Genomic DNA, 9,995 nt, shown 5'->3' with positions numbered 1-9,995 from the left:
ATTGGTCACCATTCACAAAAACAAGGGTGAGCCTCCTATGTGGACCAAACGGTCACTATCTTTGCTGTAGAAGATGACAGGGTGAAAGATCATGGGTTAAGAATTGACAATTTCACTTGAAAAGCCATACCAAAAGGCACTATAGCAGTCTGGAACAAGCTGAGATTTTGGAATGGAAGAACTGGGTTTTTAAGTTCTGATTTTGTCACAGTTCTGTGGGCTTGCATTTGTCCCTTGACGTCTGTGTCTGTTACCAACTCTAGAATTAGGAAGGTTAATATTCTTTTTTGCAGGGTTGCTGAATCAAAAGAAAATGTGTGTTCTGCATACTATATTTTAGTGAGTATGTAAAACTACCATGTAAACATTTAAAAACTTCATATTATGAAAAGGTTAGAGAAAAGAAGCCTTAAAATATATTCCTTCCAAAAATTAAGACTGACAAGTCAGTAAGCGGTGGGCGAGGAGGCGGGAGGCGTGTGCCGTGCTGTTTCAGCGGCCCGGAAGGGGAACTGCGCGCTTGAGGTGACCAGGGACTGAGCATTTCAGATCTGCTTGGTAAACCTGGTGCACCACCATGCTGGCCGCAAGACTTGTGTGTCTCCGGACACTACCTTCCAGGGTTTTCCACCCAGCTTTCACCAAGGCCTCCCCTGTTGTGAAGAATTCCATCACGAAGAATCAATGGCTCTTAACACCCAGAAGGGAATATGCAACCAAGACAAGAATTGGGATTCGGCGTGGAAAAACTAGCCAAGAGCTCGAGGCAGCGTTGGAACCATCATTGGAAAAAATATTTAAAATCGATCAGATGGGAAGATGGTTTATTGCTGGAGGGGCTGCTGTTGGTCTTGGAGCTTTGTGCTACTATGGCTTGGGAATGTCTAATGAGATTGGAGCTATTGAAAAAGCTGTAATTTGGCCACAGTATGTGAAGGATAAAATTCATTCCACCTATATGTACTTAGCAGGAAGTATTGGCATAACAGCTTTGTCTGCCCTGGCAGTGAGCAGAACTCCAGCTCTCATGAACTTCATGATGAGAGGCTCTTGGGTGACAATTGGTGCAACCTTTGCAGCCATGATTGGAGCTGGAATGCTGGTACAGTCAATATCCTATGACCAGAGCCCAGGCCCAAAGCATCTTGCTTGGTTACTACATTCTGGTGTGATGGGTGCAGTGGTGGCACCTCTGACGATATTGGGGGGGCCTCTTCTCGTCAGAGCTGCATGGTACACAGCTGGCATTGTAGGAGGCCTCTCCACCGTGGCCATGTGTGCGCCCAGTGAGAAGTTTTTGAACATGGGAGCACCCCTGGGCGTGGGCCTGGGTGTCGTCTTCGTGTCCTCACTAGGATCTATGTTTCTTCCACCTACCACTGTGGCTGGTGCCACTCTGTACTCAGTGGCAATTTATGGTGGCTTAGTTCTTTTCAGCATGTTTCTTCTGTATGATACACAGAAAGTAATCAAGCGTGCAGAAGTAGTACCAGTGTATGGAGTTCAAAAATATGATCCCATCAATTCGATGCTGGGAATCTACATGGATACATTAAACATATTTATGCGAGTTGCCACTATTCCGGCAACTGGAGGCAAAAGAAAGAAGTGAAGTGACTCAGTTTCTGACTTCCTTCATTCATCAGATATCTGGCTTGTTTAATAGGGGCAGATATTCTTTAAATAGTTTGTGCAAGCAGCTTTCATTGAAGTTTAGAAGATAAGAACTTGTCAACATGTTTCAAGTGTTCCAGTAATGTGATGCTTCAGGTCTGCTTTTTCTTCTGGAGAATAAATTCAGTAGTCTCTTCCAAATAGCACACACATATTCAATTCTCATGTTTCAATAACTTTTAAATGTTATTTAATGTGAATGTGAAAACCAAGTTCTGTGTTGCAGGAATTACGTATTTTGTCTATTTTTAAATTCATTTGGTTAAATGAAATTTAGCAAACTTGTGAACCTGCATTTTTCATTTTGGAATATGGAATATTAACAAGTAATATCATAAGTGATGTAGGGGTTTGGTAAAGGGACCAGAGAGAAGTAAAGAGTCACCTGCAAGTCTTTCTTTGAATACTTGGAGCTTAGCACTCGTGTAATTGTGGTGAGCCAGTGAGGGGGTCTAGATGTTTGGAAATAAGTCATGGCTGTACATCTGCTGACCTTAGAGAAGCATTGAGCAGAAAACGAAGGACTTAGGTGATGCTCTGGGCTCTCCTTACAGTATAGATGTGATCATATTTGGCTTCTCATTGTTTGACACTGTTAGGAGAATCCACAATGCTAATCATATGGAGAATTCCTGTTATATATATTATGTGTGTGTGTAAGTCATACTTTTGAATCATCTAGAACAAAATATCATTAAAACACTCAGGAAAAAATATTCAAAGCATGAAAATGGTTGCATTTTTAAGGAATCAAACAATATAGTATACAACTGTTCATAGTTGTTGAATAGTTTTGCAAATTTGCCTTTCTCATCTCTTCAGGCTTTAAAGCTTTTATCAGAAAAGCCTGTTTGTGGTTTACACTTGAGATTATGAAAGCAGTCTTTCCCCTCAGCTTTGGTGTCTTGCGTTCCCTCTCAGAGGAATCACTGAAAAAAAGAAGGCAAAGCGAGGCTTCTTTCATGAACAAAAATGTAATGGAGAAAATGCTTCATTAGAGTTTGCGCTAGCAGAATTTTCCTTCTCTCCTCCACAGACCATTATTTAACTCTTGTGCCATTTCTAAGTTTTTGATACAGAAGTTATTTTTGGAAGTTCTTATGAATGAAAAAGTGTATGATTATTGAGATAGTTGGTGTTTTGACAAATATTTATTACAGTAATCCATAAATAACTATTCTAATCACCTCAAGTTACATAGAATGCTTATTTCTGAAATAATAAAGGTTCTAGCCAGATTAAAAACAAAAAACAAAAATTAAGACTATTTGAAGCTTTAATTATCAGTAATAAAACCCTTGCACAGAGTAATGTTTTGCTGGTTTTTAAAAGTAACACATCAAGCACACTGTGTAGCAGAGCCATCAGTGCTCCCCAATAGCTACATCTTCCACACCGCCCAGTCTTTGTTGCTCAGCTGGGGCTGTAGGCCTTGCTTCCAGAAGAAGCAATGTGCAGAAAGCAGGTCTCTTTCAGATCTGGTTTTTTATACCCAACATCACCTGCCAGTCCGCTCTTTCCCGTTTGATAACACTGGGGGCCACGGAGAAGACCGCCCAATCCACATTGGTCACTCCATGAGTGAGAATTCAGCTTTTGTATTGAGCCACACGTTTGGTGCTTTTCATTGTAGGATGGCCTACTGTATCCCAATTCTCTGTGCAAGGAACCAAGCTAGATAGGGTTGGAAATCAACCAAAAAAAGGTTCCTACCCATCTTCTGAAAGAAGAGTTTTAGGATTTTGACCTGAAATTTAGTCCATTCATGCCGACGAAGCGATGTGCTACTTGTTTCATTATTATTTCTTATTTCTCATTAATAGCATGTGCTCACTATGCACTAGGCATCACACAAGGGATTAAGTGTTTCTGAATCTAAAATATGAGTATCAAGAAGGATTTCTACCAGGATCTTTATGTACCATTGGCATTACAGTACCTCCTAAGACCTCTGAAATCAGGTATTTGTAAATGTTTAATAAAAAAAAAACCACCAGTCAAGTATTTCTATATAAATCAAATAATTTAATCAGTCCATTCCACTTTAATCTACAACCAACCTGAAAAAAAGCATCGTATTTAGAGAAATGACTAGAATAACCTATCTCATTATCCTTATCTACATGGCCCAAATTTTTGTAAATTCTTTTTCTATTAGATAATACATGGTTTTGTGGGCAGAAATTCTTAATGTTGCTTTGCAGGTATTCTGATTGTAGAAAACAAAAACAAAGCCCAACACCCAACAAAAACAAAACAATATATTACATAGTTCTTCCCATAGGAAATAATGCAAAGACTCTAACTAGAAGCTTGCCACGTCACTGTTGCAAGATGGATATGCAGTCCCAGAGCAGGACAATCAGTTCTTCACGCTTTATCACCACACCGAATGTCTGAGCAGCATCTCCCATTGTTTATGACAATTTAGGTTTATATAGCTGGGCTTCCACTCAACCCAGAGATTCTCAGTGGTAGGGAGCATGCTTAGCTGTCTTTCTCTCCCCAGTGACGAGAATGTAATATTAAGCCCTGACACACAGCAGGTACTTTATATGTTTATGAAAAGATTGAAAAAATTTAAGGACAAACATAGGGAGAGGTATATTTACTAGAGTTCCATGACCCATACTTAATTTAAGTCCAATCTAGAAATAAGAACGTGATTTACATCAGGCAACAGGCATTGAAGACTTTTACAACAAGGCAATCACATCAGGGGCATGTAGCTCACAGCGTTCTGGGCATACACACCACAAAACCTCTCCCAGCATTCTGGGCATTTTCAAATGCTCCGCCAGGGCAGGTCAAGCCTGGATTCTAAGGTGCTCTCCTTCTCACTATGCACCACGAAATATGTTTCCCCTCCAAAACTGTTACCACAAGCCTATGAACAAGTCTGGTCAGCAAAGGTAGGAAAAATGGAACTCTAAGCAACAACAGCGTTTTAATTATACCATGAGGAAAACAGTTGGCTGTGGACTGTTCTGTGAATCTAAACATTTAATACATTGTTTCTACAAGAAAATACCTACATAAGCTGAATTTTAATCTTCATTTTCTGGTAGGATTATTCTTCCATTAAGTTTCTCATCATAAATTGAAAATATAAAAATTTAAGAGTAGGAAATAACATTTTTCTCTTAAATTTTCTTTGCCACTTTTATGCTTTGAAAACTCAAAATGGATATGCCAGGTAGAAACAAATAAGGCACAAAATGTTTCAGACTTGCATCCTGATAAACAAGAACTCACTTAAGATGGTCAGGAGGACTTTCTCCTGAAAGTGAACACGGTGCTCTTACCACATCATAGCGAAATGCAGGACTGCGGCACAGCTGTATTACTAAGTACACTGCAAACACCTAGAGAGGGATGGAAACAAAATCTAGGAGCTTTATGTGTGGAGTCAGGAGTTATTCAGCATGGAAACCGTTTCAACATTCTGGGAAGTTTAGCGTGACTAGGAATCATCCGGAATGTAAAGCAAACTCAATGTGTTAAGTAAAACATACAACTTCCGGCAGATCTATGCTCTTTTATCAAAAGTATAAGGACCCTGGCTTTCATTTTACTGTTTCTTTCACACCCTAGATTTCAAAGTAAGTCTCAAGGGAATTTTTCTTTCCAATATGAGAATTCAACCAACTTTAAAATAAAAACAAAAACAAAAAAAAACAGATGGTGCTTTATAGACATTCATCATCATGGAATGAACATTCCCTAAAATACGAGATTTACTTTAAAAACTGGAACACTGTTTCTAGCCAAGTACATCATGGAAACCCCTGGTGAAAAACCTAATTCTTGACAAACATATCACTGACTATTTAGAAAATCTGATTGCTTTTCTTTGATCACATTATTGCTCAATAGGAAAAGAACGATATCACAGCTGTTTCCTCCTTTGGAATATGGTACTGTTTCTGAAATTCTGCATCATTTCTAATATTTTAAATGGTAAAGAGGCATGCATCAAGCTGAATGTGGTGAGTGACTAATTTGCTTTTGCTCAAGAGCCAGCTTTCTGAGACTATAAATGTGGTACTTTCTCATGAGCACTTTCACTGTCTTACAAGATACTCAATGATATGCTACAAGCCCTGAAAACAATGGTTGCTGCTACACAACTCCAAAGAGTTATATATACGAGTGGATGACGAAAGTACCTTTTAACATGACAGATTTAAATGGAACAGCCACAACCAGGTGAGTGAATATAAATGGTTAAACTACTAGAAAATGGGAAGGCAGGTGGGCCTAAAGTACAATATCTACAGCAAGGACTGGATATATGTAGGCTTCTACGTGCAGAGACAGAGTTAGGTACTTAAAGCTTTCTGGTGAAAATTCTAGGAGAGCACTTGGCCCCACATGTATATTATTCTTACTATCAATAACAACAACAACAACAACAACCATAAAGAAACATGCGATCAGTCCCGAATATGAAATGACAAGTTTGTCCACGGCATCATAATTTCGGGACTATAAAATCTGATGCTTCTATACTGTCAGATTTCCTTATCAGTAAATACCTCATTGAAAAATTATTAAAGATTTATTGGCAACTATACAAAGCCTTTGCTGGTACAGGTGCACGGTATGGGTACCCATCCAGTAAAGAAAATACCACCATCCAAACATCTTAAATATCTTAATATCTTCTATCATCCAAACATCCGAAGCCAATATTCTTAAACTGTTTTATCCAAAGGTACTTTGTTGTCTTACCTCTATTACCCTAAAATCAACAGTCCTTTGAAAAATTGTAATATCTTACACATTAAAAACATCTAATGCTGTAGAAATCTCAAAAATGTAATGTTAGTGATGTCAGTTATCTAAAGAACTTGGCTTCATGGAAGAGCTTTCGAGTATTTATTGCTCAGATGGGTTCAAAAAATTCTTAAACATAATGTGGCAATGGCTCTAATACATCTGTAAACAGAATATTACTAATAAAAATTTTATTGGCATGAATACTATAATTATGGACGTGTAAAATCTTTAAATCTTAAAGCCTCTTAACATAATCATGTATATCTATGTACAAAACATACATAAATTTCACTTTATTTAAAACATATGAAAGAGGATATTTCAAATCACACTAAACATAATAAATATAGAACTTGCTTTGTTAAAAATCTACAGTATACTTTCAAGGAAAGGCTAAACTTCCAATGCCAGCTATATATGAGACAAAATTAAACATTTACAATAGTCAGTTTCCTAAAAGTGCTATTTTTAATACCTATAAGAGGAAACTCCTTCTAGTGCTTTGTTTCCATCCAAACGTCTATACATTCCTTTATTCACAGAACCAGATGCTTCTGTTACTAAAAATACATATCCAAAGCTTTTATATCCATTTAAATAGATTTAACATTTTAGCTCTTTGGGGGAGGAACAGGGAAGTCCAAACAAACAACACAGACCATCTTAAATTATTAGAGATGATTGACTTTATAACACACCCTGTTTCAACTCAGATGTGAAATCTGATGAACATGTTAATGGAAAAAAAAAAAATCCCAGTTCACACGTCTAAGGTAAGTCATCCTTCTCGACGTGGGAATTTGTGTAGGTTGAGGAGCATCCACTATAGCAACCTTCCTGTGATCCAGGCCTTGATGCCACACTCCACTTCTGATTCGTACATTCTCTTCCAACCTGATTTGGCCTAGTTTCTTCAGGGGTTATATTCAGTACATTGACTGAACTGTTGGGGAAAGAAAAGGCAGATCTTAATCATCATCTCCTCCACCTTTCATACCTCAGATATGCCTCAGTGTCTAAAATCTGATTACTCCCTTGTCCCATGCTCAGTAAATTTTGAGAACACACTGGTCAAGCACATAGAAGTGTTTCAACATGGTCTAATTTATCACTTTTATCTATCCATCCATTTATTTTATTTATCTGTTCAGACTACTGTGAAGGATGCTACCCAACTAGAGCCTAAGGTAGATAGAGAACATGTGAGTTTTGAAAGCTAATGTTCCCCATACCCCCATCTTTCTGCCACTAATTTCTAATCTCTTTATGGTTTCTTTCTTCACTCAACCATCTGTCCATGCATGCTTTCCTCCTCCATCTGTTCACTCATGCAGATATTAATGAGTACCTACAAAGTGGTTAAGAGTCCAAACCCCGAACAGATGGTTTAGGTTCATAGCCCAGCTGGACCACTTACTACGTCACTTCTGGCAACTTAACCCTCCCTGTTCTTCAGCTTCCTCAGCTGTAAATGGAAATAATAATAGAACTTACACCTCATAGGGTTGGGGTGGGAACTAAATGAGTTCACACGCACTGAGACTTACAATGATGCTCAATTAACTTCAGGTGTCGGACAATAACAACCTAAGTGTCTGAACACAGACACGGTTCCTAGCTTCAGAGATATGCTCTGAGGTGTGCTCTGCAACCAGGCTCAAAACAAGGAAATTTAGTTAAATGATTACCTGCAAACCACGTGGTTGAGCCAATGAACAACACATTTTTATCAACTGACTATCTTACACAATTTTTTCCAGAAAACTTCTTTTTCCTAAATGTTCATTTTTTGGTTAACTTTGCTTAACTAACTCAACCTTATAATGTGGCAATCCTAAAAAAATTAAGTTGCTTTAACTCTAAAACGCTAAACCAAAAACATAATTGACAATTTTACTTATACTCATTGGCTTAAAAAAAAGGAACTTGCTTATAATTAGATTCAGAATTCCTGCCATCTCAGATGAGATGAGATCAATGATAAATTAAGTTCTCTATGTAACTTAGTACGTGAGGTACTTTGCATGGAATCCATGCACAACCTGTATGTAAAATTCCACTCTACAGTGGAGCAATGAGGATGTTGCTGTAGAAATCAGCCACAAATACTCCTAATTATTTTGCCATAACCTTATTACAAACCCAGATCCAAGGTACTTTGGGAGCAGGAATCCAAATATACCAAATAATTAAAAATTTCAAGAATGATGGTAAGCTGCACAGCTTCTCTCCTGATAACCAGTTACATGACTCTTTTGTTTTATCCTCAGAGGCCAGTAACTGTGAATAGCTTAGTGAAATTTCTTTAAGCTCCAAATTTCTGTTTCTATGCCACTGATGTTGTTCAGTGTAGGTCTTGGAATACAAGAAACGGAAAAGCATTTTTATAACCCATTTATGTTTTTATATATTTTTATTTTTAGAGCCTGTTACTGACAGTTTATGGTGGACCAAGAACTGTTTCAAGTGCTTCACGTATATTGGTTCTGAATCTCATACTATCCTATGACGTAGGTAATAAATGTTGGACTTTTTTTTTTTATGTTGGACTTTCTATTACACACTAAACAAAGTCTTCAAGGAATATTTATGTTAAATATTTTATAACTAAAAATAATTATGTAAAAAAGTAAAAATTTTAAATATGTAAAAATAATTGAGGCAACTAGGCTATGTTCTCTTTTAGGTACAGAATGCATTACAAGCATACTTCATTTTATTGCATTTCAACGTACTGCACTTTGCAGATACTGTATTTTTTAACAAACTGAGGTTTTATGACAACCCTGGGTTGTCATAAAATTAGCATTTTTCAGTGATAAAGTATTTTCAATTAAGGCATGTACATTGTTTTTTAGACATAATGCTATTGCACACTTCATAGATTACAGTACAGTGTACACCTAACTTTTATATGCACTGGGAAACCAACAAGTTTGAGAGGAACTTGCTTTGCTGTGACATTTGCAGTGGTCTGGAACCAAATTCGCAACATCTCTGAGGGCTGCCTTTATTTGTAAATGGTGAGCAGAATGTGTCTAAATCTATACACACAGTTCTGATTGGTCAAATCTGGGGGCTTCAGTAACATTCTATGTAAGAAAACACTTTGAGCTTACATTATCTTTTGACTGTAAATTAAACAAACTTTAACCTCCCATATTTCACGTATCAGTCAACCTATTGGCTCTAACTGCAAAATACAGCCTAAATCCAGGCACAGTTCTATCCTCATGTTATGACCCTAGAGTGCAAATTAGCCCATCTCTCACCTCAGCTCCACTAGTATCTCTTAACTTGGTTTCCTGGCTTATGTTCCTACAATCTGTTTCTCACATAATAAAACCAAGTGATCTTTTTAAAATTTAGATTTTTAAAAAATCATTCTCTCACTTAAAAGGTCTCCAATGCTTTTCCACTGCCTTTAGCACAATATCCGACTTACAAGTGCAGACTAACATATTTTACAAATGACATCTCAAGTGCATGGTGGGGCGGGGCAAGCAGAGCGGGGCTGTACATAAACAACATCAGTCACG

The 9,995-nt window shown here is 37.6% G+C and overlaps 2 protein-coding genes across 21 annotated transcripts in view; one reads left to right on the top strand and one right to left on the bottom strand.

The window, feature by feature from the left end:
• Positions 1–461: 461 nt before the first annotated feature.
• Positions 462–1,820, top strand: LOC130858661 (growth hormone-inducible transmembrane protein-like). Its single transcript, XM_057745504.1, has one exon. It carries the CDS (start codon positions 578–580, stop codon positions 1,610–1,612), a length of 1,035 nt encoding a protein of 344 aa, XP_057601487.1. The 5' UTR covers positions 462–577; the 3' UTR covers positions 1,613–1,820.
• A 4,914-nt stretch (positions 1,821–6,734) lies between these two features.
• SSX2IP (SSX family member 2 interacting protein) overlaps positions 6,735–9,995 on the bottom strand; it is an 88,152-nt gene continuing 84,891 nt past the window's right edge. For 19 of the 20 annotated variants that reach the window (XM_057714782.1, XM_057714635.1, XM_057714703.1 and 16 more), the window contains one exon: positions 6,735–7,399. In XM_057714782.1, the coding sequence (XP_057570765.1) occupies positions 7,225–7,399 (175 nt within the window). In that variant the 3' untranslated portion in view covers positions 6,735–7,224. The remainder of the gene's footprint in view (positions 7,400–9,995) is intronic. The other variant, XM_057714810.1, reaches the window with a different exon arrangement.

Source organism: Hippopotamus amphibius, chromosome 1 (assembly GCF_030028045.1).
Source record: "Hippopotamus amphibius kiboko isolate mHipAmp2 chromosome 1, mHipAmp2.hap2, whole genome shotgun sequence".
Lineage (NCBI taxonomy): Eukaryota > Metazoa > Chordata > Mammalia > Artiodactyla > Hippopotamidae > Hippopotamus > Hippopotamus amphibius.
This window is presented reverse-complemented; position numbering and strand designations above follow the sequence as displayed.